This window comes from Eretmochelys imbricata, chromosome 26, assembly GCF_965152235.1.
Source record: "Eretmochelys imbricata isolate rEreImb1 chromosome 26, rEreImb1.hap1, whole genome shotgun sequence".
Lineage (NCBI taxonomy): Eukaryota > Metazoa > Chordata > Testudines > Cheloniidae > Eretmochelys > Eretmochelys imbricata.
The window spans coordinates 14,312,341-14,329,874 of record NC_135597.1 but is presented as its reverse complement, the minus strand read 5'-3'; the positions used below and the strand labels follow the sequence as shown (position 1 = coordinate 14,329,874).

General features: G+C 58.2%; 2 protein-coding genes across 3 annotated transcripts in view; one reads left to right on the top strand and one right to left on the bottom strand.

The window, feature by feature from the left end:
- SNRNP200 (small nuclear ribonucleoprotein U5 subunit 200) overlaps nt 1-6,036 on the top strand; it is a 38,264-nt gene extending 32,228 nt beyond the window's left edge. The window contains exons 34-45 of the mRNA XM_077805930.1: nt 332-483; nt 938-1,046; nt 1,217-1,325; nt 1,756-1,945; nt 2,144-2,308; nt 2,651-2,772; nt 3,195-3,338; nt 3,607-3,783; nt 4,112-4,272; nt 4,420-4,501; nt 4,819-4,911; nt 5,465-6,036. Of these exons, the coding sequence (XP_077662056.1) occupies nt 332-483; nt 938-1,046; nt 1,217-1,325; nt 1,756-1,945; nt 2,144-2,308; nt 2,651-2,772; nt 3,195-3,338; nt 3,607-3,783; nt 4,112-4,272; nt 4,420-4,501; nt 4,819-4,911; nt 5,465-5,608 (1,648 nt within the window). The 3' untranslated portion in view covers nt 5,609-6,036. The remainder of the gene's footprint in view (nt 1-331; nt 484-937; nt 1,047-1,216; nt 1,326-1,755; nt 1,946-2,143; nt 2,309-2,650; nt 2,773-3,194; nt 3,339-3,606; nt 3,784-4,111; nt 4,273-4,419; nt 4,502-4,818; nt 4,912-5,464) is intronic.
- Nucleotides 6,037-7,110: 1,074 nt separating this feature from the next.
- CIAO1 (cytosolic iron-sulfur assembly component 1) lies at nt 7,111-17,514 on the bottom strand. Of its 2 annotated transcripts, XM_077805932.1 has the most exons (8): nt 17,416-17,514; nt 16,820-16,985; nt 16,422-16,570; nt 13,570-13,681; nt 12,052-12,140; nt 11,337-11,538; nt 9,743-9,830; nt 7,114-7,982 (listed from the first exon to the last, which is right to left on the bottom strand). In XM_077805932.1, the coding sequence occupies exons 2-8, from the start codon at nt 16,956-16,958 to the stop codon at nt 7,742-7,744; spliced, it is 1,020 nt and encodes a 339-aa protein (XP_077662058.1). In that variant the 5' UTR covers nt 16,959-16,985; nt 17,416-17,514; the 3' UTR covers nt 7,114-7,741. The 2 variants fall into 2 exon arrangements, with proteins under 2 accessions (XP_077662057.1, XP_077662058.1); XM_077805931.1 differs by having other exon boundaries at nt 7,111-7,982; nt 16,422-16,985.
- Between the last annotated feature and the right edge of the window lie 20 nt (nt 17,515-17,534).

Sequence of the window (17,534 nt, the reverse complement as noted above, 5' to 3'; positions counted from 1 at the left end):
CTATAAAACAAGGGTGTGTTACATTACACCCACTGTATCGACAGGGAAACTGAGGCATAGTGGTGAAATGATTTAATGTGGGTCCATAGTCGTAGCTGAGCCAGCGCCAGAACCCAGGTGTCCTGGCTCTTGGTCCCCTGCTCTAAAGGCTGCAGCTCCGAGCACGGGGAGGGGAACCAGCAGTCCAGGCCCTGCTGCCTGCTCTAGCCATTGATCCCACTGAAGGGGCTGAGGACTTGCTGTCAGTGTGTGAGCGCCGCTTCGGAGCGCACAGGAGCGGTTCTGGGGCGGGCAGGGCTCTTCGCTGGGCCCTGATGGTTCCTCCCCGCAGGTTCCTGCACTGCACAGAGAAGGACTTGGGGCCGTACCTGGACAAGCTGAGCGACGGCACCCTGAAGGAGACGCTGCTCAATGGTGTTGGCTACTTGCACGAGGGGCTGACAGCCCTGGAACGGCGCGTGGTGGAGCAGCTGTTTGGCTCTGGTAACGGGAGCGAGCGGGGGTGTGAGCCGCCACACGTTGCTAACGTCCCCACCCTGGAGCGGGGCTAAGGAGGCCTGGAGGGGGTGGCCTGCCAAAGCCTCAGTGGCCGAGCTATGGAGACACCTCTGGGAGTCTGGGTCCCACTGCCTCCTCTTTGTAACCCATTGCCCAGTGACAGCTTTACCCCCAGACCAAGTGGGGCTGGCCAGCCGGGCTTGGGCGGAGCTCTGTACGCAGCACTGGCCCAGGGGGGCTCGTGCTGCTTGCAGGGGATAGTGAGGGGCTGCTGCTCAGTGCACAGGCCGCCTCTGGGCCTGAGAGAAGGGCCCATGCCAAGTCCCCGTCCCCGATGCCCAATGGGCGTTCCGTTGGCATGGCTTGCATCCCCCAGGCCCAGGGTTTGCTTGTGAAACATCCTGCAGCTTTCTGCTGACTGCTCCTTGCTCGCCCGCAGGCGCTGTCCAGGTGGTGGTAGCCTCTCGGAGCCTGTGCTGGGGCATGAACGTAGCCGCTCACCTGGTGATCATCATGGACACTCAGTACTATAACGGCAAGATTCATGCGTGAGTATCCCTGAGCACACGCGGGAGGAGACCTCCCAGTGCCTGTGGCAGTAGCCGGGCGGAGGAGGGAGTGGCTCGCGAATGAGGGCATTGTCCTGAAGGTGCCCTGCCCCGCCCTGGCGGTCAGGGGTGTGTCCGGCTCACAGCTGGGACACTCTGCTTTCTCTCAGGTATGTGGATTACCCCATCTACGATGTGCTGCAGATGGTGGGCCATGCCAATCGCCCCCTGCAGGATGACGAGGGGCGCTGCGTTATTATGTGCCAGGGATCCAAGAAGGTGAGTGAAGCGAGGGGCGCCCGTGGGGTCGGGGTGTGTGTGTGCGTGTTTTGTACCTCCCGACTCGGGCATGGATTTCCTATCCCAGCTCTGGTCAGATTGGCCCAAACCTCCGTCTTGGGAACAGGCTAACTTGGCTCAAATGCTGCAGTGGGCAAACACCATGCCCTGCGACGGCACCCTGCTCCCCCAGCATTTTACAAACCAGACCTCTGCTGTCATTTCGGGGTGCGATGGACACCCTGGCTTAGGACAGGTGCACTGTAGTCCCGCTGGAGACGGAAATTTACCGGTGTAAATTTACCGGTGTACTGGTAAATCCTTCGAGTTACTTTCACCCCTGGGTGGGGTGCATCTGTCCAAAGTGGAAGGGGTCACTTTCTCCTGAGTTTCACACCTGCTTTGTCTGGTTCCTTTCTCCCTGTTGCAGGATTTCTTCAAGAAGTTCCTGTACGAGCCCCTCCCGGTGGAGTCGCACCTGGATCACTGCATGCATGACCACTTCAATGCTGAGATTGTCACCAAGACCATCGAGAACAAGCAGGATGCCGTGGACTACCTCACCTGGACCTTCCTGTACCGCAGGATGACCCAGAACCCCAACTACTACAACCTGCAGGGTGAGCCGCGCAAGATCGAGGGAGCCGACCATGTGGGGGTAGGGGGGCGATGAACCTCAGGACAGCTGGCATGTTCAGCACTCACCCGTTCTCTCCGGCTGGCTTAGGCCCTGGTGGCAGGGCAGCCTGGCTGTGCCCCAAGCATTGCAAAGCCCCTGCGCTGTGCTGCTTTGTCTGATCTGCCTCTTGTGTCGGCAGGGGTGTCTCACAGACACCTGTCCGACCACCTGTCCGAGCTGGTGGAGCAGACCCTCAGTGACCTGGAGCAGTCCAAGTGCATCAGCATCGAGGACGAGATGGACGTGGCACCCCTCAACCTGGGGATGATCGCAGCCTATTACTACATTAACTACACCACCATCGGTAAGGGACCCATCCGGGAGGGCAGCCAGGCCGCGCATATTGCTGCTCCTGGCATGAAGGGGAGGGCAGTGAACGCTCACCTCCTCCAGTGTAGCCATCAGCCTGGGGGCAAGGGGGTGCGTGTTGGCCTGTTGGCCCTGCAGTGCGCCCGTCCTAGTGGGCGGGGTCACAGCTGGGGTGGGCCGTGCTCTCGCTAATGCTGCAAAGAAAGATCCGCTCTTGGGACACTTGATTCTGTGCCTCTAAGCCAGCCCAGCAGCAGCTGGATCTGTTCCCAGACACTGGAGTCATCTCCCGCTGCTGGGCTCCCCCTGACCCCTCTCCCTGCCTCGGCTTCCGTAGAGCTCTTCAGCATGTCTCTGAATGCCAAGACCAAGGTGCGAGGGCTGATTGAAATAATCTCCAACGCTGCTGAGTACGAGAACATCCCCATCAGGCACCATGAGGATAACCTCCTGCGGCAGGTGAGGGCCGGGCTCCATGCCCACCGGCGTAAGGTTCGGGGATAGCAACCTAGATTCTAGGTCTGACCTAGATCAGTGCTTAGCCGCTCACTCGGACGCTTGAACAAACCGGCTGTCCCAGACCGTCCAGGGGCAGCTGTCTGCGTTGATGCGGACCCTGTTATCTGGAGCTGCTGTGTTGTTTTGACTAGGTTAGATCATTCCCGGACTAGTTGCTGGGGTATTCTGGGGAGTCTCTGGGGATCTGCTCCTCTGGGTGAGGTGCAGTGGGTTATGTAGCCTTCTCAGCGGTAGGATACAGCCCAGGGGAAGCTGGATCTAGCTGTTACAGCGCTGGCTGATGGATGTAGGCTCTGCTTGGCCGTGCCAGGCTCTCTACTTCGAATGGCCAAAGTGCCAACTTGGCTTCTCTCTCTCCCCAGCTGGCGCAGAAAGTCCCTCATAAACTGAATAACCCCAAGTTCAACGACCCCCATGTCAAGACCAACCTGCTGCTGCAAGCACACCTGTCCCGCATGCAGCTGAGCGCCGAGCTGCAGTCCGACACGGAGGAGATCCTCAGCAAGGTACGGGGGGAGGCGGTGCCCACGTGCCCACAGTGCTTGGGAGGGGGGGCGTCAATGGGGCTGTTTCAGAGCTTAGGATTGAGTTGAGCGGTCGGGCCCATAACTACCTGCCTTCCTGGGGGGAGGAGCTTCCTCCACTGGGGGCGTGGCTGGCCTGTGCAGAAGGGCCGAGCTAGCTGAAGTCTCCCCTGAGGAGGCTGTCGGCTGTCTGTGTCCCTGTACTGCACTCCTCGCCGTTCCCCGGCATGACGACTCTCTCCCCACCCAGGCGATTCGCCTGATCCAGGCCTGCGTGGATGTCCTGTCGAGCAACGGCTGGCTCAGCCCGGCCCTGGCGGCCATGGAGCTGGCCCAGATGGTTACCCAGGCCATGTGGTCGAAGGACTCCTACCTGAAGCAGCTGCCGCACTTCACTTCGGAGCACATCAAGCGCTGCACGGACAAGGTGAGAGCGGGGGAGTTCTGGCTGTGGGCGCCCCAGAGCCTGGCTAGATGCAGACGCCTGCCCTTGGTTTTTTTTTGAAATGGGTTGAACGTTTTTTGCAGCCCCAGCTGCGTTTCAGCCGGTACTGGGGTAACCCCTTCCCCGTGTCGCTCCAGCCCCGGCCTGTTCGGGTGGAGAGCGCCAGGCTCTTGGTGCGGGTGCCGAAGGCTGCAGTTGAAGCCCGGTGCTGGCTCCTTGCCCGGTGTAGGGAGCTGGCGCAGGCTGGGTTCCTGGCACTGCAGGGAGCGCAGGGTTTGCTCAGTGCCTGCACCGGTGCGCTTCATTGCAGGGGGTGGAGAGCGTGTTCGACATCATGGAGATGGAGGACGAGGACCGCAACGGCCTGCTGCAGCTCTCGGACGCCCAGATCACTGATGTGGCCCGTTTCTGCAACCGATACCCTAACATCGAGCTCTCCTACGAGGTGGTGGAGAAGGAGTGTATCCGCAGGTGAGCTGGGAGGTGCCGAGCGGCGTGCAGAGCTGCCTGCGGCGAGTGCCGGGGAAGGAATAGGCAGTGCCCTTGGCATCCCTGGCTGCAGAATCCAGGCGCTGGGGAGGCAGCGGGACCTTGCTGACCTCTTGTTTCTGTCCGCAGCGGAGGGCCGGTGGTGGTTCTGGTGCAGCTGGAGCGAGAGGAGGAGGTCACGGGACCTGTCATTGCTCCCCTCTTCCCCCAGGTACGTTGGCGTGCTCGCAGAGGGGACTGCTGCCTTCATGGCTGTGACTGGCTGAGCCACCCGACAACTAGAAATGGGTCTATTCCAGGGGGTCCCCCACAGACCCCCTGGAACAGGGTGGGCCAGGGTTCCTGAGCCAGCCCGGGAAGCCCTCGCTGGCCGGCATGCTGGGAGAGCTACGGTGCTCAGCCCTCGAGCAGGATGACTGTCTCTAGGCTCCTCGCTGGCCAGCGCGGAGGGGAGGTGGAACATAGCCCGGGGAGCGCCTCCCTCCATTGCGGGCAGGGACTGTTAACCGCTGGTTGTCTCCTCTGCAGAAACGTGAGGAGGGCTGGTGGGTGGTGATCGGAGACTCCAAATCCAACAGCCTCATCTCCATCAAGAGGCTGACTTTGCAGCAGAAGGCCAAGGTGAGCTGTGGCGTGGAGGGAGGGGGACTGGGTGCAGCCCTGCTGCGGGGGCATTGGCACTTCCGGGCTGCCTGGCAGCAGGGTCCTTGGCAATGGGCGTGTGCTAGATCAAACCAGCCTGTGGCATTCCACTGTCGTTTCAGTGCCCCTGAGAAGGGCTGTCCTGCCCCCAGGCTGTAAAACGCAGCACGCCAGGGCCAGCCCTCCTGGCACTCGGAGGAAGCCTGGCTCAGCGTCTGACACGCAGCACTGCGAGCGAGGGGTGGGAATTGCGACTCGTACACGCAGGCAGGGGAGGCATGACCTGAGAACGAGGGGGTCTTGGTTCTGCCACTACCTCGGTGTGACCTTGGGCTAGTTGCAACCCCCTGCCTCAGTTTCCCCATTTCACCTGGGGCTAATGTCCAGCTCACAGGGAGTGCTGATTCTGACCCAGAGGGGCTGGGGACATTGCCCCGTATGCCAGCCACAAGATCTGAGCCCCAGGGAAGCCCCCTGCCAGCGCTAGCTCCTCTGCCCAGCTACCAGCTCTCAAACGCCTTTGTCCGTTTAGGTGAAACTGGATTTTGTGGCCCCAGCCACAGGCGCCCACAACTACACCCTCTACTTCATGAGCGACGCCTACATGGGCTGTGACCAAGAGTATAAATTCAGCGTGGATGTGAAGGAGGCAGAGAGCGACAGCGACTCGGACTGAGCCGGGCCTTAGCCAAAGCTGGCCTGGGCCTCCCTGCCTGGTAGCCGAGACCTGGGCGCAGCTGAGGCATCCCCAGTGGTTCCAAGGGAACAGTGTGTACAGCTCTGGCATTTGTTTGAATGTGGGCAGCATTGGGCCCTTTCCCCAGTGTAGTGGTGCCGCCTGCTTCTAGGCCGGCTGCTGATCCAGCGTGGGGCGACCTGGCCCCTTTAAATCATAACCTCCCCAAGCAGTTCTGAGCTGGCCTGGGGCCTGCCCCATTCCTCGCTGGGCAGCACCAGCCCGTGGCGTGTGCAGGAGACTCTGCATCTCGTGGAACCTGTGTTTTAGATGTTGATGCGTGTGGCTAAGCAGGAAAGCTTTGTACAGTGGTTTTAGAGGGGGGCTGGGCCAAGGGCCTTGGCCTCAATAAAGCTCTTTAGAAACAACCTCCCTGGTGTCCTGAGGAATAAGCTTGCTGGGGGGGAGGTACGTGTCTCCTCTTGCATTGTTCCTCTGGTGCCTGGAGCCTCCAGGCCCAGGCACTTGCTGTTGGGAGGAATTCTGACTAGTGCACAGAGGGCGTGAGCGGCATCCCAGCCCCAGAGCTCTCCCACTTCCTGAGAGGCCCCTCTCAGCACACTCTCAGGGGCATGTGCTCATGCCTGAGTCTTTCCTTCCTCGGTGGTTCTGGCCCTGTGTCCCTGACTGTCTTCCAGCCGGGGACCAGAGACGTCCATTGAGTTCTCTCCAGCCAGCAGTGCCTGTGCTTAAGGAGGGGGGCTCCCCTTCGGTTCCCTCCCATGTTTACTTTGGAGTTGAGTCCTTGCAGCCAGCCAGCCAGGCGGCCAGCCTGCTAAAGGTAGCCCAGGGAGGAAGTCTGCTGAGATTGCTAGGGGGCTGTGTCACTCAGTGGAAGCAGTTTTATGACCCTAGCTGCCCCCAGCTGAGTCCCTGCTGACAGTTTTAGTCTGGCCAGGCCAGGCCAAGGAAAATGAACCAGGTGACATCACTCCACCAGCTTTAACTAACTCCTGCTCTGGAACAGGAGGCTTAGGGTCCTGCTCTCCCTCTGTATCCTTCCCTTCCTGCCTGTGGCAGTCAGCCTGAGCAGGCCATGACTGCATCTTTTGCAATAATGCTGGGAGCCCATGCCCAGCGGGGCAGCTAAATGCTGGTATGAGTTTGCCACGTCTCAGCAGGGCTAAGATGTCCATGTTTCTCCAGCAGTAAGGTTGCAAGTAAAGCTGCATTCTCTCTCTTCTGTCCCCTTAAGGAACCAGTGTCAGACTCTAGCCCCTGAAGCTCTCTTCCTTTTCCCTCCAAAAGCACAGTTAGTGTTTAGCAGGTTCTCCTTCCCCAGCCTCTAAAGCTAAAGGGATACAGCCCTGCTCTGGGAGGCTCCTAGAGGCCACTTCAGCAACCTCATTTCCAGCCAGACTCCCCCAAGACACTGCTTGGCCCAGGGGCCTGCTGGAGATGTCCAGCTCTAAGCCCAGTTGATACCACATCAGGGGAATAAAGCAAAGCCAGGATTTGGGGGGACAGCACGTGATTATTTATTAGAACTCTTCACTCACAGATTGACAGGGCAGCAGGCAGCCCCTCCTTCCCTCCACCCTACCCTGGGTCTAGAACAGCCCCAACCATAACAGATTGTACATGGCCCCTGTCCGTGAAACCCTCAACTAGGAAATGCCCGTTTCCCATATAACAGCCAGAACAGGGACTAGCTCCAGAACTGGTCCTGGCACCTGTCAAGGAGTTGCACTACTGCGAAGAGCCACACACTGAGGCATCCTGCCAGTCTAGTAGCAGGTCCAGGAAGGAGCTCTTGCCCCCTTACGATCCACTGAGACCTAGGCAAAGCCATTCCCTAGGGAAGCTGTTTGACACACACACCCCCAATCTACCTTTAAGACCCTAGTTTAGCAGAACTTGGGTAGGGTTCACAATGATGCCCTGGCAATCCAAGTGCTGGAGCAGTCCAGGGCGAAGGGGCTGCTCTTTTCCCCCTGCAGGTTAGGGCTGCAGGGAACATTAGGCCTCCTACCAGGTAACAGCTACTGCTGCACACCCCAGCCCCGGGCCCATGGCGGTGCTGGGTCCGTGGCATGGGGAGGGAGGTGGGGGTGAGCTGCACTGCTGGGATTCTCAGCAAACCTCTGGCCGCTGGTACTTCCAGAATGCCATTTCTCCATCGTCACTGCATGATGCCAGCAGCCCTGGCTCCTTGGGATTCCAGGCCACACAGTTCACGTCCTGGGAGTGAGCCCTGGGCATGTGGGCGGTCAGTGCGAAGGTGGGCTGCTGGGGATTCGAGAGCGGTTCTTCCTCAAATATCCGGATAGCATCATCTCCGCAGGCGGTAGCCAATGCCCCTGTCAGGCGACACCTGCAGGAAATGGAGGGCAGTGAGTGAGCAGAGATTATTCTCTCTCCGCACATTGTTGCAGTGTGGTGGGGGGAGATGGTGAAACCAAGCCCGTCCCTGCCCCGAGGAGTGCAGACAGGCATGACCAGCTCCAGGGGGGTAGGGGGAACGCAAGGAGGCTGCTTGGGGCAGCAGTGCTGGTAAAGGCCTGGAAGAAGGAGAGAAGCAGTGGGATGAGCCCTGCATTAGGCCACTGCACATGGTTACCACCCTCAACCGGGACAGGCTTAGTGGAGCCAGTTTCCTTCTGAGAGCCTCGGTGGCTCCTTGGAAAGTGGGGTTTGGAACGGTGAAGGCAGTTGATGCCAGGTGGAGCCTGCAGTAGGGACCAGATAATTCATACTCCTGGGGGGGATTCTGCACTAAATAATTACAAATTATGCATATTTTATTTGTCAAAATAACAGCACATAATCATGCCAGTTTCAATTATTTTGGTGATTTATTTCAAAACACCTGTCAGCAACAACAGAAGAGACTGCCCCAGGAGTAAGGAGTTAAACCCCTACAACAACCCGTTCCTGTTTCTCTGCTATGTTTTTGCTGGATGCCCAGTCTGGGTGTGTTACACCTGCCAGCCGGGCCCAGCTTGGGGGAGAACTCTGCCCCTCCGCTCTTTCAGTCAATTCTCATTTTTTTCACCCTGGCCCCATAGGGTTACCATGTTTCAAGTTCCCCACAGATGACACTACTGGCTGGAGGGAGAGATGGAGGTATGTGTGTGTACTGGAGGGGGCTGTGTGGGCCCCCCCAGCCCAGACACCTGTACCCCCAGAGCCCAGCCACAGGGTACCCCCCTGGCTCCCTCCCGAGCCCAGCTGCAGGCTCCACTCCATGCTGGTTGGTTAATGTCCTGCCGGACAGACCCAACCTGTACCTGCTGATAGCAGGAGGGCACAACGTAAAGGTTCGGACACCCCCAGAACAGTTTGTCAGGCCCCCCCGGCATCCCCCTCCCAGAAAGCAGCAGCCCCGCCCTGCAGCTCACAGCTGTTGCTCCTGCCTCTCCCCTTGAGGTGCAGTTTGTGCCGTGCCGGAAGGGGGCCCAGCTGCACCATGTGACTGAGCGGGGACGGCAAACCCAGGAGCCACAACCTGCCCACGCAGTGCGAGCTGGGGAACCAGCAGCCCCTAGAGGCAGCCAGCCGCTCCAGTTCTGCAGGAAAAAATGAAATTTTGCACAGAACATTAATTCTGTGCAAGTTCTGCACTGGGCGGTGGTGCAGAATCCCCCAGGAGTAAACTCAGGGCTCTCCACTACCCTGAGTCAGCGCTATTTTAAACATCTGACAGTGGGGGGCTGATCATTCCTGCCTCTGCCCCACCGCTAGATGGGAGGGGTCCTGGGCTGGAAGCAACTGGAGTCCTGAGTGCTGGAGGACATAGCACTTGCTTGGCAACCTCCAGCTCCTCCTGGCCTAGCAGGTTGGTGGTGCTGTGGGCACTAACCACTGTGCTAACTCGATCATGGCCCCACTGCACAGACCCCAAAATATGGCCAGACCCCAAAATTCCCATCATGCTTCAATGACAGGAGTGATCTGAAGCAGCATCTGGCAGGCAGGGACTCAGTTGCATCAGTCTCAGCCACTGCACTGCATGGCCTGCAGTCCCAGCACCCTGGGAGTGATTCTCACACAAGTATTCGGGAGTCCCTGCAGGACAAACCCCTCCCACCACAGAGTGTGGACTGGACTGAGTGTTCACAAGCCCAGGCTCACCATGCCACGTCGTAAATGGTCCTGGTGTGGAAGCCAGAGAGGGTGCAGATGCATTTCCAGCTGGGGTCGGCGCCGCTGCAGACCACCCCTGCAATGAACCAGACAGCAATCAGCAGTTCTGCCTGCGGAGCATGCCGCAGAGCCCCAGAGGCATGAGCAGCACGTGCTCCCAGGTTCCGGTTCTGCACCAGGAAGGGAAGACATTCGGTCACACGAGCACTGTGCCAGGGCCTGGTGGCTAGGGGCAATGCAGTCTTTGTTACAGCACATGGGGAAAGTCTGCCTGGACTCCGGGGCAATGAACACTGGACCATCGGGGCACCCGCTCTAGGGGAGGTTTGTAGCTCTGGCACCAAGCATCCCAGTGGCATCAAATGAATGTAAAGCAGCAGGTGTCACGGTGACGAAGTGGGGATTTTCCCTTCTTATCCTGTACTATGGGAATTTTACTGTTTTGCATGAATACTGTGTGTGCCTCAGTTTCCCTGTGCGCTGAACCAATGCCTAGGTGGTAGGAATAAGGGTGTGACTTTTGCCAAGACCCTCGGGGGCAGGTGAGGATGAGACTAGGTGAAGACCAGGTGAAACTTTGCCTGGGAAGCAAGACAAAGACCAGAAGGAGGAACAAAGTGGGGTGTCTGAGGTTGGGTTGCTGGAAGCTGGCAGTCTGCTTGGGGGGACTGGAGCAGGGAGTCCAGGGTGTCTGACCCGGCATTCCCCCAAGATGGACTAGGCTGAAAGTCACTGCTTTTGTGCTAAGAAGTTCTGCTCTATGCTGCGTTCCTGTCGACTAATAAACCTGTTTTACGCTGGTTGAGATGAGTCATGTCTGACTGCAGAGTTGGGGTGCAGGGCCCTCTGGCTTCCCCAAGAGCCCCACAAGGGCAGACTCACTGCAGGAAGCGCATGGTGTGGAAAGGGATGCTGAATGCTCCGAGGTCAGATCCAGGAAGGCTGAAGCTGTGTAAGCTTCTTGCCCTGGCAACAGTATGCTCAGAAAGAGGCGGCTCCCCCAGAGTCCTGACTGGATTCATACGGAGTAGGTCCAGAGCACTGGCCAGGTGACTCTGTGACAGTCACAGATTTGGCTGCTCCAAAAGGAGGGGCGAGATGAGCAAAGCACAAGTAGGTTTCCTTGGAGGCTGGTCTGCTACCCCAATAGGCACAGGTGCCAGTTGGGCCTGACTCAGAGATGCAGAGGGTTTGGGTTACCTGTGCCACGGTGCGTGCGCACTGGCAGAGGTGTCAGGGGGAAGCTGGCACAGCATCCTTCTGAGTCATTTGTCAGACTAGCCCGGGCTATTTGTCCTTTGCTCTCACCCAGCTTCACCCAGACCAATGCTACATACGAAGGGGAGTGAGTCTAATGGTTACAGCAGGGGACATGGAGTCTAGAGTCCTGCTTTCTATTCTTAGCTCTGCCACCAACTCCTTGCGTGACCTTGGGCAAAGCCTTTCCCCTTTCCGCAGCTGTATATACTAGGGACAGTACTGACGCACCTCTCTCTCTAGTGCTCCAGTCTCTTGGGATGGCAGTGGGGTAGGAGCGGCTCCTGGGATAGCAGACTCTACACCCCCAGCTTGCCCTGCTCACCTTGCTCATTGCCTGGTTTGTACTGGTGCCAGATGCGCACTGTCTTGTCATCGCTGCAGGAGGCCAGGCGCTCCCCACTCTGGTCGAAGGCTAGGCTCCACACAGTGGACTCATGTCCCTCCAGTGTGGCACAGCACACCCAGTCATCCTCCTCTTCGCGGTACAGCTTCACTGTGTCGTCATAACTGGCTGATGCCAGCAGCTGATGGGGGAAGAGGAGGGACAAAAAATGAGCTCTGGAGCAGGAGACCCAGGATGGGGGGCAGCACACAGGACCTTGCACACCCATCGAAAACATGGCCTTTAGATTCCCCCAGGCTGGAAGGAGAGAGACAGGCTAAGGGGAACATGGCCTTGGGGAGCCAAGCTTGAAGCCCTCTTTCCTCCCAGAACAGTGGAGCTCCCTCTAGGGCAGGGTTGCCCTCCACTTGCAGGGTTGCGGGATCTGTATGCCTCTTACTCACAGAGTTGGGTGAAAGGGAGCCAGTCAGCTGATCACCTTTGTGCCTCTGGGCTCTGCCCAGAGTCAGACCCAGTGGATTTCTCTCCCAGTTCTAGCTGCACCACCAACTCCCACTACCTCTGGCACCTGCCTAGGATCACAAAAATGACGGGCACTGCCCCGGGACAGCAGATATTTGGAGTACTGAAGACCTGGGTGGGAGGGCATGAGGGGGATAGGGAGGCCTGTGGTGCCATTGGGGAGAGCCCTCACCTCCTGGTTCGGATGCCAGACCACGTGCTTGACATCCTGCGTGTGGGCATTCAGGACACTCACACACTCGTATTCGTCCTCTTCGTCCACTGTGAGAGAGAAGGGGTTGTGGGTGAACGCAGCCAGGGACTCTGCCCAGCACCCTTCTGCATCCCTGTGACTGCCCAACAGAGGGGCAAAGGGGAAGCCCTGGCTCTGCAGCACCCAACCAGAATGGGTCAGCACCGATAACAGGGCTGCCCCTTAGTCCTTCAGCCACCCCTTCCCAGTCCCACCTGTTCTGCCCACCTCTCTCCTATGATCCTCCAGGTCTCATGTCCCAGCCTCCCACCCATGGTCCCACCTCATGTTTCTTGACACACCTGGTGTGACAGAGGTTCATCGGTGCCAACGGTTCACTGTTTTTGACAAGTCATTCGTGTCTCAGACCTGACAAACTCACTACTCCCAATACACCGTGTCCATGGTATATCATGGTAGCATGTGAGGTCTCTACTGAAAGCTTGTAACTTATCGATACTCATTACACGATGTACATACGAGCAATAGTTAAGGAATAATAGAACTATATTGAAAATTGTGATATATGGTCTTGGAGTAAAAGTCAGCCACCAGGGAACCGTGCGTCTCGGTGATAGCCCATTCCAGCAGACAGGACGCTGTCACCCCTGCCTGGTTGGCTGGTGATGTAATACAAGGGTCAATTGTCTACCCTTGCCCCCTCCCAGATCAGTCAAGGGAAAAGCATCAAAGTCAACTGCAATCAAACTCATGTGGAGGGAAAAAGAAAACCTTGTAACACACAGGGGAACACCTCAGCTGTGAAGAGACCAAAGACCGATTCAGTAGGAAAGACACTCTGCGTTCATTCACTGAGGAGCCATCTTGAAGAGCAGGAGCGTTGTTATGAACATTTGGATCCTGGCTCCTGGGAAGCAGCCAGGTCTGCCAGAGACTAAACTTTGGGGGGAACCTCCCTTATTAGCTAGGAAAGAAAACTTAATAAATGTAGGCCTTAGTGCGCTGTTTATAATTTTGGTTTTATTGTAACCATTTGTTTCCACCACTCAGCTTTGTGTCTGGTGGAATCTTTACTCTTAAATAAACCTTCTTTTGTTTTATTAGAAATGTTCACAAGGACTCTGCGTTGTACAGGAGTGGTGACTTAAGGTCACTGCTCCTTTGGGGGCAGAAGTTACAGGATTTCTGTGAGTAGCCACTGTCAGGGGCTGGATATCAGAGGAAAACTTCAAAGGGACTTAGGGATTGGGGTGCACCTCTTGTTAACCTGCAAGGCACCTGGGGTGCACTTCTTGTTAACCTAGCCCAGAGGGGAGAGAGCGGCCGAAAGACTGGTGGTGTCCGGGAGCGAACATCCAGGCACCATGGGCAAGGCTCCCTCAAGCTGGAGGTACAGGGTAACAAGGTGCCCCTCAGTCCTGAGAACCACCAAACCTGGTTCCCCACATATCTCCCAGGGTGCTCCTGGTCCCCCCACCCCTCAGACCTGTCTCTCACCTTCCCAGACCCAGACGCTCTTGTCTCGGCTGCCGGTGGCCAGGAGGCTGCCAGATGGGGCCCAGGATACGGACTTCACCTCATTCTCATGTCCCTCCAGGGTGGTCACACACTGTCAGAGGGAGAGAAGGAGCTTGTGCTTAAGCCAGGCCCAGGGAGAGAGGAGCCTCATGCTCCCAGTGCCCCCATTGGTCCAGGGAAGCCCAAGGGGGTTGGCCCAACCAGAGGGAGCATGAGGAGAGACAATTGACTCACTGAGAGCAGAACAAGGAGGGCACAGACAACCCCCCCGCACCCCCTAAGCGATTAGGAGCCCTGGCAGCTGGGGACAGAAGGAACCCCTCCTCCCAGGAACAGCTGCAGCCAGGAATTCAAACAGGCTCTGTGGGAGGCTCAATGCAGCTCCACGTGCCAGGCCACATCCTCTGCTGTAACCCCACTGCACTTGTTCCACATGCACCCGACTGCAACTCCATGCCTTGTAAGGACGCTGTCCCCAGAGGTACTGGGCCAGCCATCAGCGTGGGGAATCCAGCCCTACATTGGAAACGCCGCGTCTGTACGAATATATGTTCCCATTGCAAGCCAGGCCCCAGAGATCTCCCTGCAGGCTCTTGCTCACGAGAACAAGGGACACTCAATGGAACTGAAAGAGGACAAGTTCAAAAGTGATCAAAGGATAAGTTGTTTCACACAAGCAGTGATTTTAGCCCGTGAAACACCCTGTTGCGGGATACCCCTGAGGTCATGAGCATTGCTTAGTTCTAAGAGAGATTGGACATTTATATGAAGAACAAGATTATCCAGCATTAGAATAGTTAATACTCATGCCCCCCTGCTTCAGGGCTTATCCAGTTATTATGAGAGGTTAGGACAGGGGTGGGCACACTATGACCCAGGGGCCACATCCGGCCCTCCAGACATTTTCATCCAGCCCTTGAGCTCTAGCTGGGCAGCGGGGTACGGGGCTTGCCCACTCTGGGCAGCTCCTGAAAGCAGCAGCATGTTCCCCCTCTGGCTCCTGCACGTAGGGGCAGCCAGGGGCCACCGCACGCTGCCCCCGCAGCTCCCAAAGGCCGGGAACTGCAGCCAATGGGAGCTGCAGGAGCAGCACCTGTGGACAGGGCAACGTGCAGTTGCCTGGCCACGCCTCCACGTAGGACCTGGAGCGGGGACATGCCGCTGTTTCTGGGAGCTGTTTGAGGTAAGTGCCGCCTAGAGCCTGCACCCTGACTCCCTCCCGTGCCCCAACCCCCTTCCCCAATCCCCCTCCCACCCTCCTAACCCCTCTGTTCCAGCCCGGGGCAACCTCCTGCACCCCCAACCCCTCATCCCCAGCCCAGAGCCCCCACACCTCCCCCCAACCCCCTGCCCCAGCCCAGAGCCCCCTTCTGCACCCTGAACAACTCATTTCTGGCCCCACCCAGAGCCCACACCTCCAGTCAGAGCCCTCACCCCTACCCCCAATTTTGTGTATTCATGGCCTGCCATACAATTTCCATACCCCGATGTGGCCCTCGGGACAAGAAGTTTGCCCACCCCTGGGTTAGGATCAGACTGTCATAGGGGCCAGATCATCTCCCATCTGCTTCTGCAGGGCTCTTGCACCTTCTGCTTAAGCAGCTGGGGCTGGTTCCTGTCAGAAATGGAATCCAGAGTACTGGGGTTTGTCCACTTTGGCATCCCTGTATCTCTAATGAGGGACACCCATGGGACTGAGACAGCATGGGATATGTCCATACCCAACTACGAATTCCATGTTGTACTGCGTGCTGAACAAGTCTAAACTGGCCTGAGGACAGCCCAGAGTACTGTATTTCAGACAGCACCTCGCCTAGGAAAGGGGCTTGATGCCAGAGCTAGACAAATAGCTGATTTTTCAGCTTGCTAACAAATTGGAAAAAAACCTGTTAGTTTGGGCCAAACTAAATCTGAAATTTTTGCAAGATTCCAGCAAATTGAAAAAGTGAACAGAAATACTTCAACCATTTTGTTCAACCGAAAACAAACCGTTTTGATTTGCAGCACTTTCACATACCACCACCACTGAGCTCTAAAATAGTGCTTTTCATCAGCAGAGCTCACAGCATTTCACAACCTTTAATATATTTCTCATCATTCCTCAACAGCCCTGCAAAAGAAATGAAGGCCTAGGTCTACAAAGTGGGGTGGGGTGCGTGTATGATTGTTGGTGGTTCTGTACCACTTTGTACAAAATACTCAGTCAATGGCCCAGAGTGAGAAAGATCCTGGTGATCAGGGTACCCACTTGGGTGGCAGGACACCCACCCTGCTCCAATGACTAGTTATCCACAACGCAAGAACTTTAACAGGCAAGACAGAAAGAGATCCACAGCCCAGTGGCTAGGGCACTCACACCAAACAGAGGGGGGAACTGAATCTAGAGGAGACCACCCCTGCAATGGTGGCATTGGAGGTGAGGGCCCTAACCATTGCCTAAAGCTTACAAGGGACGCAGCACCTCCTCCAGTTTGGTGAATAGCGCCTACATCCCAGAAAGTTTTGGGGCCTGAACTATTTGTGAATTTGTGTCAAATTCATGAATCATTTCGGGTCAAGTGAGACTAAATTTTCAATGAATATTGTGCTCAGCTCTCCCCGACATCTCACTGATGGACGATCACTATGCAGACAGACAGAAATCGGGGCCATCCACTGCATCTGCAGGAGACACAGTAGCAAGGGGGGCGGGGGTGAGGAAGAAGAAGAAGGTGTGTTCTGCTCTCACTGGGCTCTTGTTGATACTTCTGGAGGGCACTCAGATCAGCACCTGACACCAGCACTGGCTCCACAAGCATCCTCTGCACTCAGCCTTGTGGAGACAGCCTTACCTCAAACTCATCCTGGCTCTTCTTCCATATACAGGTGGTGGCATCAAAGCTGGCTGAAGCCAGGTAGCTCCCACACGGGGACCAGGCGACCTTCCGAATGGTCCTCTGGTGCCCCTCACCCAGCACGGACTTGCACACCCAGCTATCCCCTAGGGCAGAGGACAAGAGAGAGGTGAGCGAAGAGTAGGGGGCTTGGCAGCCAGAGCTCCCCTCCCAGCCCAGCTCACAAGTAGCTTTGCCTATGGCCAAGGCACAACGTGAGGCAGCAGCCCGTGGCCAGAGGGGCTCCCAGGACCCAGGAGACTTCAAGAGCAGCTGGGATTTCACCTTCCTGGGACGGAGACGCATCCCCACCCAGCAGCTAACAGCACAGGCCCAACCTGGCAGCGGCTCCCTACCCTCCTTGCCCCAGATGCGGACGCTGCGGTCTCCCCCGCAGGAGGCCAGCAGGGTCCCGGAGGGGTCCCAGGCCAGGAACCAGCAGCGAGAGTCAGGGTGGGCTGGGATCCGGGCGAGCAGTGACAGCGAGTCCTTCATCCCGACGACGGGTCTGGAACAGCCTCCCTGTGGAGCGGAGCAGAGGTTAGCCCGGAGCACCCAGGCCGCCCCCCTCTCCGCCCAACCGCCCCCCCATCCGGGCCCCCCTCAGCCCAGCAGCCCCGCCCCCGGGCCCCCCAACAGCCCCCCCTGCTCCGCTCCCGGGCCCCCCTCCCCCCGACAGCCCCCCCCAGCCCCCGGACCCCCCCGACAGCCCCCCCCGCTCCGCCCCCGGGCCCCCCTGGCCCCCCGACAGCCCCGCCCCCAGCCCCCCCCACTCCACCCCGGGCCCCCTCACCCCGACAGCCCCTCCCCTCGACAGCCCCACCCCCCCTCAGCCCAGCAGCCCCGCCCCCGGACCCCCCGACAGCCCCCCCGCTCCGACCCCGGGCCCCCCGATAACCCCCCCCGCTCCACCCCCGGGCCCCCTCAGCCCAGCAGCCCCCCCGCTCCGTACCCGGGCCCCCCCGCTCCCGCTCCACGCCCCCGGCCCGGCCCAGCTCCCGTCAACCCGCCTGCGGCGCGCGGCGCTGCCCCACGGAAGCCGCCCGACCAACGGGCCCCGCCCACTCGACT